The 14,547-nt window shown below is 33.2% G+C and overlaps 2 protein-coding genes across 2 annotated transcripts in view; both read left to right on the top strand.

The window, feature by feature from the left end:
* Window positions 1-500: 500 nt before the first annotated feature.
* Window positions 501-2,120, top strand: Smp_046120 (putative vesicular acetylcholine transporter; the record flags this gene model as incomplete). The annotated part of the gene is made up of 1 exon (XM_018789595.1): window positions 501-2,120. One exon carries the CDS (start codon window positions 501-503, stop codon window positions 2,118-2,120), a length of 1,620 nt encoding a protein of 539 aa, XP_018655022.1.
* Window positions 2,121-4,056: 1,936 nt separating this feature from the next.
* Window positions 4,057-14,547, top strand: part of Smp_146910 (putative choline o-acyltransferase) — a gene marked incomplete at both ends in the record, with an annotated part of 62,811 nt that continues 52,320 nt past the window's right edge. The window contains 3 exons of the mRNA XM_018789594.1: window positions 4,057-4,134; window positions 4,172-4,205; window positions 13,068-13,234. Of these exons, the coding sequence (XP_018655021.1) occupies window positions 4,057-4,134; window positions 4,172-4,205; window positions 13,068-13,234 (279 nt within the window). The remainder of the gene's footprint in view (window positions 4,135-4,171; window positions 4,206-13,067; window positions 13,235-14,547) is intronic.

The following is a 14,547-nucleotide window of genomic DNA, read 5'->3' as shown; positions in this document are numbered from 1 at the left end:
TATATAGACAAGATAGTTGTTCAGAGCTGTCCAGTCTTCAACAGTTCCTCAATCTCATTAAAATTATGAACTGATCAATATTAGACCACCATCGAAAACCTTAAAGCACTCGACGGTCATTTTGTAATAGTATGGGACTCCTCACGAGTGCAAATCCACAGACCCGTACGCGAGACTTGAAACCAGAACCTTCAGTCTCGCACAAATACATAACTTCTACATCGCTGAACAAGCATTCAACGGTGTTAATGTTTAACCTCAGCCAATCCACGTTATTGTGAGCCCATCTCCCATTGTCTTCGGAGAGTCATTGCTTCATATCCAACACGATTGAACTCCACTAGTCATGCTTTTTCACACTGACATATCTGAAAAGTATTGTTTCTGTTTTATAAAAAAGAACAACTTTCAAGTGTAATTATTGTCCTTTTCCTTTCATGATACCTTTTTGATAAATTAATATCATAAATACTTGTTATTCTTTTTTTTTTAGCATCATCATGACAAATTTTGAAACAATCAAACAAATATTTATGTCTAAAATTAATGAACCAAATTCACAACGTCGTATGGTTTTATTTGTTGTTTGTATAGCTTTATTATTAGACAATATGTTATATATGGTTATAGTACCAATAATACCTGATTATTTACAAAATTTACGTGCAATGGATACAAGACAAATTTATTGGATTAATGCTACACATACTAAACAATTAAAAGATGAAAATTTTATATTTAATAAATCTAATGGTGATTATAAATTAAAATGGCTTATTCATCAATCGGAAACTAAAATTGGTACATTATTTGCATTTAAAGCTATTATACAATTATTATGTAATCCTATATCAGGAACTGTAATTGATCGAATTGGTTATGATGTACCAATGATGTTTGGTTTATGTATAATATTTTTGTCAACTTCTGTATTTGCATTTGGTAGTTCATATGGATTAATGTTTATTGCTAGAGGATTACAAGGTATGGGTTCAGCTTTTGCAGATACTGCCGGTTTAGCTATGATAGCTGATCGATATACAAATGAATATGAACGTACAAAAGCATTAGGAATAGCTTTAGCATTTATATCATTTGGTTCATTAGTAGCACCTCCATTTGGTGGAATAGTTTATCAATATTTTGGCAAAGAATTACCATTTATTACACTTGCATTTATAGCACTATTTGATGGTTGTTTATTATTGATTATTATGCAACCTGTTAGAATTGAACGAACAGTTTTAAAAACTCAAGGTAATCTACCAAAAGGAACTCCAATACATCGTTTATTAATGGATCCTTATATTGCTATATGTGCTGGATGTCTTACTGTAGCTAATGTATCACTTGCATTTTTAGAACCGACAATATCAAATTGGATGTCAAAAAGTATGAAAGCAACAAATGCACAAGAAGGTTTAGTATGGTTACCAGCATTTTTACCACATGTAGCTGGAGTTATAACAACGATTAAGTTAGCTGATAAATATCCAAGTAAACAATGGTTAATGGCTGCAGTTGGTTTAGCTATTGAAGGAGGAAGTTGTTTCTTGATACCATTCTGTACTAATTTTATCGCATTAATGATTCCTATTAGTATTTTATGTTATGGTATTGCATTAGTTGATACAGCAATATTGCCTACAATGGGTTTTCTTGTAGATACACGTCATGTTTCAGTATATGGTTCCGTGTATGCAATTGCTGATATTTCATACAGTTTAGCTTATGCCTTGGGACCAATTGTTGCTGGTGGACTTGTGGATACAATTAAATTTATTGGACTTAATATTGTTATGACACTAATCACTTTAGGATATGTACCAGTCATGTATTTATTACGTAACTGTTATAATGTTGAAAGACCACAAAATAGAGAAATACCATCTTTAAAAACTGATTCAATTGATCATTCATTTGATCAAGATGATTATGCTCCTATTAAAAACTATCCAGGTTATGAACAAAATTCAACAATAAAAGGTGAACCAAATCATCATCCTCGACAACAATATCATCATCCTAAGGATCCTATCAATCAATATAATTATCAATCAGCATCAACATTTGAACAAGATAATAAACTACTAACTCAACGACCAGATTATGCCTATTAAACTTATCATGATTAACATTTAAAATAGTAAACTGGTTTAGATTAAATTTAATCATAATAAATGTTGCTGCAAAAAAGCAAATCATACTACTATTTATTCAATATGATAAATACACAATTCAAATCTTCATAAATGAATCATTATGATTCCTAAATTCGATCTAAACAAATACGAATCAAATAGTTGAACCTTGACATCTTATCTTCTTCTCTTGTAAATTGTCAACAATTTTCTCCCGTTTTTTCCTTTTCTTTACTGCGAAAAAAAGAAAAAAAATTTTTTCTTCTTTCTGAATAATATTTATGATTTAAAAATTTAATTTTATTTTAATTAACCATTTAAATGTTTTAATTTATCAACTTTTATTATGTTTTCACTCAATAATGAATCTACAAAAAATTTTTCTTTTTTTGAAAAAAACGAAAAAAAGAAAGTAGACAAAAAGTGAAAATAGAAATATACATCTACCTATCTCTATCTATCCCCCTCCATATAAATATTACTTACTTACTCACGCCCGTTACCCCTCGTCGAGGAGCATAGGCCGCTCACCAGCATTCTTCATCCAACTCTGTTCTGAGCCTTCCTTTCCAGTTCTTTCTAGTTGCTATTCCTATACTCTGATTCGAAATTTTGTGCAAATCCAATGGAATAGCTTCTAATTGTTAATTTAAACAAATCTCCCATTTTATTTACAAATGAAACTTTTGTTTTAATTTTCTTCTTTATTTAATATTTTAATTTTATTTATTTTTGTCATGAAATATGTTGAAAGCTATAAAAAATGAAGGAGAAGAAGTCAGCATTGTTGTCAAGACTAATAAATGATATTGTATAAATGAAAAAAATGATCTTTTCATTTGCTTGTTTGTTAGTAGTGATATTGTTATTGTTGTTTGGAGTGATGAAAGTAGTATGAATTAAGTATGTAACTAGTAATTGAATAGAAATATAAGTAGGGTTTTTTTGTGGAGATTTAGTATTTTCTTAGTAGAAAAAGCGTGAGTCAGTTGAAGCTAGAGCACCAGGGAAAAACTTGGAAGCACTGAACGGCCGTTTCGTTCTATTGTGGGACTCCTCGTCAGCGAACGGTTGCTCAACTTGGTGGATCGTGTGAAGTTAGACATAAACACCATGGGATGCTGGCTCAATGGTCTATCGGTTAAATGCTCTGGTGCGAGACTAGTAGGTTTTGGGTTCGAATCTCGTGAGGCGAGGTCGTAGATGCGCACTGCTGAGGAGTCCCATAATAGGATGAAATGGCCGTCCAGTGCTTCCAGGTTTTCCATGATGGTCTAGCTTCAGTTGACTCACGCTTTCAAGTATAAATAGAAATATAGTTATTTCCTATTTCATAATGTACTCTTCTTTTTTTAATGTATGACTAATTGCTTATAATTGAAAGGGACAATGAAAGATATATATTATGGTTGAATAGGAAATTGACTTCTGTATCATTGTATAAGTATTATAATGATTGACTGTTAACAAGATTTTGTAATATACTTGAATCAAAGTAAATTATATTAAACCGTAACGTCATTTCTATCGATATACAAAGGTATGATATTTGAAATGTATAATGATTTAAGTTATCTTTTAACATTCAGTTGTTATTTAATCATACATACCAGATAACGTTACTTAAAATGAAACTAAATCGATAATCTGAATTAGTATTCATTATAAAATTCTTTGTGACGATTGTATATTGAATACCTTCAGAAGTGTTCATAAGTACCATTTGATTACTAGAGGATTAAACGATAATAGACTATTACTAGTAGCATTGAGACCTTTTAAATTATAACATAGATTTATAATGAAATATTAAGCTAAAATTTCTATTCGTTGTAAGAAAAAAAAAAGTAGTAATATCATTCGAATAAATAAAATATAATATCCATTTATTTTTCTTTATATTTCAGCCGGTTAGATGTCTCATCCAATAAAAGAATTCGTCAGACGATTATCTAATTTAGATATTGAACGATATCCAGAATGGGATTTATCTGTAAGTGTTCTTATTCATATCAATCAAATGTGTTCAGTTAATATGTGAAATGTTTGTGGCTTTTTTTTCCAGTAATTTGTACTTTAAGTCTATTTTGAAACGATGTTGAAAAAAATGACTGGACTATTTACCACTCTAACTTAAGTAGTCTTACATCACAAAATTAGGTTCACTTAGATGTATTTGAAAGAAAATAACAATTATTTACTAACCATCATGAATACATGAAAATAAACTGATTGGTAATTCAATTTATGATGGTTCTTGGATCATCTCGTCAGTGATATTTTTGACTGAACTTCCACTAGTTTTAGTTAGTATATGTACATTTTGTGTGAACTACCTCGCTATAGCCAATATGTAACAAATTATTATACGATGAAAGGAATATAGTTAATAGTGGAATCAACATCAACTACGAGGTGAAGGCACATCCAGTAGGAGAGTCCCAAATAAGATTAAACGCTCATTCTGTATTCCACTACTAGCCACATTCCGTCTATTCTATAAAACTTGTTGGTTAAACTGGGAATTCTTAGCAATACTCAGTCATTGGCCTTTTCTATGGACTGATTCACTTACGTCTGTTACCACCCGTGGAGGAACATAGGCCACCCATAAGTATTATCCATATAACCTTGTCCTGGGCAATTCTTTCCAGTTCCTTCCAGTTGTTATTCATCCTTTTCATATCTGCTTATATCTTCCGATGTAATTTGTTCTTCGGCATTCCTCGTTTCCGGTTCTCGACAGGATTTTAAGTTAGGGCTTGCCTAGTGATGCAGTTTGATAATTTCCTAAATGTATATCCTATCCACTTCCAACGTCTTTCCCTAATTTCCTGTTCAGTTGGAAGTTGGTTTGTTCTCTCTCACAGTAGGCTGTCGCTGATGGTATCTGGCTAACAGACATTGAGTATCTTACGTAGACATTTCTTTTTAAATACTTGTACATGTTTAATGATTGTTGTGGTAGTTCTCCACGTTTCAGCTCCGTACAGTAGGACTATCTTGATGTTCTTATTGAAGATTCTCACTTTGATATTGGTTGACAGCTGTTTCGAGTTCTATATACTCCTCACTTGTAGGAATGCGGTCCTTGCTTTGCCTATCCTTGCTCTTTACACCTGAATCAGATCCTCCTTGTTCATCAATGATGCTTCCCAGGTACGTGAAAGATTCCACATCTTCCAGAGTTTCGCCATCAAGTGTGATTGGGCTAGTATTCACTGTGTCGTATTTGAGAATCTTGTTTTTTCCATTGTGTATGTTGAGACCAACTTGCACTATTTATTCAGACAGTTGTAACTGATATTGAAAAGTATCTTGAATTTTGCTCGAAATGTTTTAGTTCAGTAATCAGAAATAGCTGTTTCAAGTAATTCAATAAAATCTTTAAAACAGTCACCTCATCGAATTGTTATAACAATCAAACAGGGAAAGAAAAATATCGAATTCTTACAATTACCATTACGACTCACATAATATTCCTCCTCAGTTTTATCCTATGAATATAATCTCTATACACAGATAAATAGCCTTCTAACCAAATCTTTTTTATAGCTTACTGAATGGAATCTTTTAAAGTGTTTATCACATGATTTGATGGTTCTAAAATTCACGATCATTTTGAAATAGATATTCAACACTTTTAAGATTGATAACTTTTGAACAATGATATATAAGAACTTTCGTCTAAATTAGAGCGAATAGTTTCAAAGTATTTGAGCGCCGAGTTGATATAAGACATTAAATAGGAATAATATGTATTTCCTTGAAAAAGCTTAGACCAGATTGAAAGGCGAAACGTTGGATTTACTTCAAATTCATTCGCTGAGATTTTACAAATATATTATTCTTATATAATGTTTTGAACAATGAATTTAGAGATCCTATGATAAGATTTTTTTGTTTATCAAAAGAATAACTTATTCCAGGAATTCTAGAAATCACTTTATGAGTTCAGTTGAATTCATAGTGAATGACATTTCTACAAATACACCTTGAATAATCTTGAAACCGGTTTATTATAGATACTGACAGAATGAAATACATTTTTCGAATAATATACGTCCATAACCGGGTTGAAACTTAAAATATGATCATCTGCTTTTTTTTCTTTCAGTTTAGTAAACCTTAAAAATAAAAATGTAAACGAGGAGCTGAAATCTTAGAGGATATACAGTATAACAGTGAAATATATACTGATAGTTTTTATTCTCAAATAACTATAAAGATAATTAATATACTATTTCGAAAAAAAACTATATCTGGCTATTTTACAAGTCAAGATATTAGTCTATTGTTTTTCTAATAGTCTTCTAACTGAATACTATATTCGGTTCCGAAGCTCTTCTAGTAACCCCCAGCCTAAATCTACACAGGGACTTGAACACGAGAGAAAAGGCATAAAATATGGAAGAAACGCTTTACTTCTATGTTCGTTTATTTATAGAAAATCTAGGGCTTTTATAGCATTTTAGATGACCTTGGGGCTCAAAAACGTGACATGTGACTTTTCACTTTCCAGATGTTTCTGGCAAGACTTCTATTGAATGCTGATTGGATAAGGGGTTTCGCAGCGTTTTCAAAGCCTTTTTTATAGCTTTTTTTGAGGAATTTTCTTGATCTCACCAGAATACTCAATAAAATTATGTTAAGTTTTAAGCTGAATTTTTACAACACTTGTAAAATACACTTCTGAATGTAGTCTTTAACATCAACGTATTCAGAAATTATTCCTAGATGAATATCGTTTAACAGATGGTAATTGATTATATATAGTTGAAATCATGAGTCAATTGAAGCTAGACCACCATGGTAAACCTGAAAGCCCTGGACGGCCGTCTCGTCCTATTGTGGGACTCCTCACCAGTGCACAGCCACGATCCCGTCTCGTGAGATTCGAACCTAGGACCTATCAGTTTAGCGCGTGAGCACTTAACCGAGAGACGACTGAGCAGGCATCCAACGGTGTTAATGTCTAACTTCAAACAATCGACAAAGTTGAGCAACCACTTCACCAATGTCTTCAGTGAGTTGATATCTCCCAACAGACCTGAATGAACTCCACTGGTTACTGCTTCTCACTAGAACTCCAGGAAATACCTCATGGAGCCAGCCACTAGTGAGCATATGATAAGGGGTTTTTTTTGTGAAGAATTTTAGTAATTTTTTATATATAGGTGAAATCATGAAAATTTCTTAGAATAAAAAAATGTTTATTTTTAAACTCACATAAAATGACTATGGTTTTACTATAAATTTATGAGAATTTAAGACCGGTCAAAGGTATATGTCGATACAAAATTGTTACAAATATGTAATTTAAATAATAAATTCTTACATTCGAAATCATTTCAGACTAAGTTGAAAGGCACTAATGAAAATGTAAGTGAACTTGATTTGATTTGATCTTATTATTCAGCTGCTTATCTTGAATAAGTTTTTATTTGACTAACAGAATTTCAAACGACAAAAATTAGTCTTTCTATAATAGCGGGTATCATTTTGTGTAGTTCTGAGTACTAACCAAGTTTTATCAATCAAATTCTTGTGTAGACACTAATATAAGTGACTTGGCATTGTAATAAGATTTGTTTGTTCACAACTTAGCCTCTGACTGGTGTAAAGAGGAGATCAACTGTGACTTCAATAGCTCAATGGTAAGATCTAAATCTGTGACATTGCTAGACAAGGATTTCAATCCTACCAAGAACAATAATCGTATTAGTACAGTCAATTTACTTTACTAGTGAGTGCCAACTAACAGAAAAATTCGATCCAAGAATTTCTTTCTGTTCACCAGGACGGATCAACAAAAGTTACCATTGTGAAGCCTGATGATTCATCAACTTTTATTATTCATCTTTATTGTAGAATTTCGCATAAATTACCATGTTCTTATAAGAGAAAGTGTATTTGCTGTAAAGTCGGTCGGTTGTATAGATTAGTCCAATTTTAAGATAGTTTTCGTTATGTGCTGAATTCAGCTCATAAACCTCCAAAAACTAAGGAACGCTGGAACGCTATCTTATCTTATTTCTGACATATTTGATGTGGTTGTTACTGAACAGAGATAGAAAAGATGTTCTTCATATCTCAAGAAGAGCACTTTACATACTGACTAAATATATGAAGAAATATTTTATTTGAAACACTTATTTTAATTGGTTCAGATAGTTCTGCTTGGAGAGATAAGTTCTCGCGAATGTTCATAACTAAATATTCAATACTACTAGATGTTCCTTCATAGATAGGTATAGTTGAAAATTTTGTAAATAGATAACTGTAACTTGTTTTACTCTGTTTGGTTCCTAAACATTTAAATTGACTTTTGAATAACTGATTATGAGAAATATACTTTCTATATAGTGCATACAGGTCAAATAACACATAACGATACTACTCAAAATGACTCAATAAATTCTCTGAATTTTTTATCTTTCTAAACAATAGCTAATCTAACATCCTATCATCTTTCCAAGTACTGACTACTTCAACGTAGTACATTAAATAACTAGGCTAACTAAACAATTCCCATAAAAAAGAAAAGAGAAATGTAAACGTCGAATGGCCAAATAAAGATTAGATGAAATAACAAAACATGACCATCTTTTAATTGCGAAAAATTACAGTGAGATACTTATGTTTTGTTATTCATAGAGTTACAATTTGATAGTTCATTAAAAATTGTCTTCAATCAATGCATCTTTCTTCTTTAGGATATAATTTTCTCGAAAGGAAAATGTAACGTAAGATTTAACTGTAATTGTTTTAAATACAAATAGTGTAAAATGTGATTATAGTTGAAACCAATATGTGTATGATTTGAAATTATTCAAACTAAATAAAGCCATAATTTGGATAACAATAACAGATGGAACATCGATGTATATTTGGATGTTCGAGTTCCAGATGTTATTCATCTAAGTAAAAGAGGTGTAGAGACTCAGCACAAATCTCACTGAGTAAATCTCTATTCAAATATTATTTTCTTTAACTTCCGAAATTTATTCTATATGTTGACCAGTGATGACAAAAGCAATGTAAGACATATTCTCACACCAACTACCTCCAATTAAAATATTATCTCGTTATACCGTATTACATCAAAGTGGATATTTTCAAAAGTATGCCAGCTTTCTAACTGTCAACTGTAAATAAACGCTTAACTAACCAGATTAGGATTAAGTATATACAAACTACCTATTTTACTTTTCACACGTAGAACCATTGAAACGTATTTAACTTTTCTGAGTTTTAAAAAGAAAGATTGATTATAACTTAACTCTTCAGCAAAATAATTTAATCTAAAGTTTCAGATAGATGACAACCAGGTCGACTGAAACAGGAAATCTAGGCCATCTACAAGAAGAAACAAAGTATTTCACTAGCTTCAAAGACTAAATGGTTATGATTACTTGATCATTACAATATCTTTACATCAACCAATTCAACTTTTCCTCACAAAATAAATAGATTATTCACAAAAGCAAATTCAAGAAACTAATAAAAGGTATAGAAAACTCATTAGCCAACCCATAAAAGAAGTCATTTCTAGTTTTCACTACAATTTTAGTACAGTAAAAGATTCTTTTTATTTGAATAGAATTATATCAAATGCTTAAAGAACAGATTTACCCCGAAACGTGACTTCATAAAGAATGCTTAAATAGTTATGAAGGTGACCTTTTTTTGAAATAAAAATCCATAGAAAAAGCACTGGAAACTGTTTGAAGGCTTCTTCTTACCATGATATAAGATTTTTTTCTCTAGTGCTCACTCACAGTCTCACATAACCTCATTGTGAAAATGATAATATCACATGAGTTAAAATCCAATTTGGAAATTTAAAAGTATGGATCATAGAGTTTAGATTCACTGCTTCATTAAAATCAACACCTACTTACTCCTGTTACCCCTCGTGGAGGAGCAAAGGCCGCTCACAAGCATACTCTAACCAACTCTGTCTTGAGTAATCCCTTCCAGTTGTTTCCAATTACCGTTCATTCTTTTGATGCCCGCCTCCAATTCCCAACACAATATATTCCTTGGTCTGCCTTACTTACTTTTCTCTTCACGAGTCCAAGTTAGGGCTTGCCTCACTGTGAATCCTGATGATCTTTTCAATGTATGTCCTATCCACCGTCATCGTCTGTCTGTAATTTCCTCTTCATCTGGAAGTGGATTTGTCCTCTCCCACAGTGGTTGTTGCTGATAGTATCTGGCCAACAATGGACATTGGGTGTTTCGCATAGACAGTTATTCATAAATACATTTGCCTTTACATTACTACAAACAATCTTGTGAGTAACGTCCTTTAAAGTTGTTATAGTTCTCCACGTTTCAGCTTCGTACATTAAAATTGTCTTAACGTTTGTATTGAGAATTCTAACATTGATGTTGGCTGACAGCCGTTTCTAGATCTATATATTCTTCAATTGTAGGAATGCTGCCCTTGCTTTGCCAACTCGTGCCTTCACATCTGCATCCGATCCTCCTTACTTATCAAAAATACTACTCGTGTATTCGAAAGTTTCCATCTCCTCCAGTGTTTCTCCATCAAGTGTAATTATGTAGGCGCTCTTTGAGTTTTATTTCAGGATCTCGCTTTTTCCCTTGTCCATGTTAAGGTCTACTGATACAGAAGCTTCTGATACACTGGCTATCTTCACCTTCATTTGTTAGTGTATATGGGATAGAAAAGTTAGGTCATCTGTGAAGTCCAAATCGTTTAGTTGCATTCAAGCTGTCCATTTGGTATGTACACGATTGATCCTTATGGAATTCGGTCTGTTGATCTCGAAGTTGGACATCCATTGAATTCCTAATTCGGTCCATCAATACTCTCTTGAAAACATTTCCTGACACTGGCAGTAGTGTGATGTCTCAGTACTTAGTTCTCACACTTGCTCGGATCTCCATTCCTTGATATCTCGATAGAGTATCCATCTTACCAGTCTGTGGGGGGCACTTGTTCTCCCTCCCAAATCTTCCTGAATAGAGTGTGAAGCATGTTTGCTGTTACCTCTATGTCTGACTTCAGTACTTCAGCCGGCATATTGTCAGCTCCTTCCACTTTTCCACTCTTAACTTGTATGATGAACCTGATGATTTCTTCGATCGATGGTGGGGTGACATCTTTAGAAAGAACTGTATGTGCTTCTTCGATGTCCGTTGGGTTTAGCGTAACTGTTTTATTCAAAATATCTTTAAAGTGTACTATCTACCTATTCCGATGTTTTTCAGTGTCAGTGATTGGCTTGCCCTCTATGTCCTTCGCCGGTCTCTCTGATTTACCATATTTCCGAAATACTTTCTTCGTTGTGCCATATAGTTATCTTATATTTCCTTCTCTTGTAGATTTATCCATTGTCGTTGCTAGGTCTTCTACGTATTTCTGCTTGTTGGCTCTGATTCTTCTCTCAACCCTCCTGTTTGCTTCCGTGTATTCGGCATGTGCCTTGGCTTTTTTACGCTTCTTCGACTGTAGTTAACTACTTTCTTCATATTCTTTCTTTTTGGAATCTTGTCTAGGATTTCCATAGAGATCCATTCCTTATGATGATGTTTCTTGTAGAACCTCCTGACACGTTGAAGTTAGCCCTGTTTTGATCTCTTTCCAATTGCCCTCCATAGTAGTTTTCTTTTCTTCGAGATCTTGTAAGGTTTGGAACCTGTTGTTGAGAGTTATCTCGAATTTGTTGAGTTTGTCAGTATGTCGGAAGAAGAACGTATTGGACCTTTGTACTGTTGTTTCCCCAGTTGTCCAATGCTTCTTTAACTCCAGTTTCATCTTGGCAACCACCACGTGGTGATCTGAAGTTATGTCAGCTCCTCTCCTGATTCTCACGTCTTTCATTGACCTTCTGAATTTTTTAGTGATGTAAATATGGTCGATCTGGTTCTGTATAATGTGATCCGGTGGGAACCATGTAGCTTTGTGTATGCGTTTGTGTTTAAATATTGTGCCTCCTACAACCTTTTTTAAATGCACCAAGTTTGCAAGTCTCTCACCATTTTCATCCCTTTCTCTCAATCAGTCCATGTCGTCTTTTGATCTCTTCATACCCAGTGTCATCCATTCCGACTTTGTCGTTTAGGTCTCCCATCAGGATGGTCAGATCCTTTCCTGAGCACTTCTCTATGATCGATTACAGGCTCTCATAAAACTGATCTTTATCGTCTTCAATGCTATCATTGGTGAATGCATAACACTGGATAACATTCATTATAATTCCATCCTTCTTTGTTTTTTAAGAATGCTTTGATGATCCACGATCCATGAGATTCCCATCCGATGGGTTCCACTTATTCCGAGAACAGCCAAGGTGTATCTCCTCATTTTCGTAGCTTTTTGATTGATTCTTCCGTTGTCCCACATTGTCCTGATATTCCAATATCAATTGCTGCTCTGGTGGTTAAAAGGGACATCGACCTCGTGACTTCCGAAGAATCTCGGCTTTCACCATGAGTCAACATTATTCTTCCGAATAAATATTCTTCAACTCGGAGGGCCGAGTTCAAATGCTTTAGTTTGCTTTTTTTTCTAGCTAGCGGTTTTTTTAGCAAGGTTGTTGACCCCATGCCCAACCCTACTCCTATATCTGAGTTTAAAACCGACAGTAACCCTAGAAAAGCTTCAGACGGAATTTTCAGTCTTGTGTAATTAAATCTATATGCATTATTGACGAATGTTCTTTGATTTTTGAAGTTACTTTTGAAGATACCAATTCACGATGAAATCTACCACAACAGTTTCATTAAATTCCTATAAGATTACCTAACCAAACTGTATTCCTTTAGATTTTAACTTTACAATCGCTTGTTAGTGATTTCTCTGTATGTTGCTTTAGTTATAATATTTTGATTTTTTTTTCCGTTTCTTCCGAACACACATACAGAAACCGCTTCCCAGATTACCGGTTCCAGATTTACATAATACATTAGATAGATATTTACGATTAATAGCACCAGTTGTTTCAAAAGAAGATTTTGAACGAACTAAACTGCTAGTTAAAGAATTTGGCAAACCTGGTGGAGAAGGCGAAGAATTACAAAATTTACTTAAAGAATATGCATTGACAAAAATTAATTGGGTATGTTAAACAAAATACCTTTTGTATTTTATGTTTTGCTTAAATTTAAAACTTATTATTATTAGGTAATAGATGGTACTTGAAAAGTAATTTGTAACTATTTAGTAGTAAATGGCTGTTTATTTTCACATTCTGTTATTTCTAGACAGTGCGCATTTACTTTTCTATTTGTAAAACTATGAATATTAGAGTGCCAACAATTGCTTTCTATAACTTCTTCATCAGGCTCTGAAATTGCAAATTCAAAAACATTTTAGTATTACAATAGACAAAATATCAGTGTTGAGTTAACTCATGTTAAAGATTAAAAATGGCAAATTTCACGTCAACTGAGTCTTAAATATAACAACATACTAAGGTTAAGCGTTCGCGAGAGACCAAAGGTCCTGGGTTTGAGTCTCATGTGCGGGATCATGAATGAGCACTGCTAAGGATTCCCATACTAGAACAAACCGACCACTCAGTGCTTTCAGGTTTTCAAAGGTGGCCTAACACTGATCAGTTAGTAGTTTCAATGAAATTGAACAGCCTCTACAACCCCATACTGAAAAAAGTCATTGATAATACCTAAAAGTCCTTTATAAAGAGTCAGGAATATATGACTTAAGATTATGAGCTCTAATCAACAAATCAAAATTGTATGTTAAAAGTATTTGACGTAAAATAGAATTATAAATGAGGAGGCATAACCAGTAGAGTTCAACCATGTTGGGTACGCGACAGATATCCACTTTAGATGAGGGATAAAGATTGCCCAATATCGTGGATTGATTGTAATTAGACATTAATGGAGTGAGATGTTGACTCAAAGGTCTAGAGGTCAAGCACACAATCGTGAAACTGTGAGTCCTTAGTTTGATCTCTGGTTGAGGTGTAATTAGTATGCACTTCTGAAAATTCCCAAACCACAACAAAACAGTAGTCCAGTGCTTCCATTTTTCTGTTGCTGACTACCTAAGGTCGGTTCGTGTTTTAAACCACGAAAATGAATATTTTCGTCGTAGTTCTCATAATAATAATAGTGATAATAATATTCTATTCGTAAAAGTACCCATCATAAGGCTTTTGTACAGATGTATTATTTTCCCATTGAAAAAAATCAAATTTCGACTACAATTTTTAAGGCGTCGTTGAGATTTCAAATACGCTCATTCAATAAATACAAAACAACCTGAAAATCAACCACAAGTACAGCATCCCTTAAACTGATTTTAGTGATGGAAGATTGATTTAATTTCGTCATGGTACTAGATAGATAGATAGACCAAGACTTAAAACTGGATCACATTATACGAAGATGAAATCAATGTATA

Source organism: Schistosoma mansoni, chromosome W (assembly GCF_000237925.1).
Source record: "Schistosoma mansoni strain Puerto Rico chromosome W, complete genome".
In the NCBI taxonomy this organism is placed as follows: Eukaryota; Metazoa; Platyhelminthes; class Trematoda; order Strigeidida; family Schistosomatidae; genus Schistosoma; species Schistosoma mansoni.
Note: the sequence above shows the minus strand (reverse complement) of the source record. Positions and strands in the feature narration are given on the sequence as shown.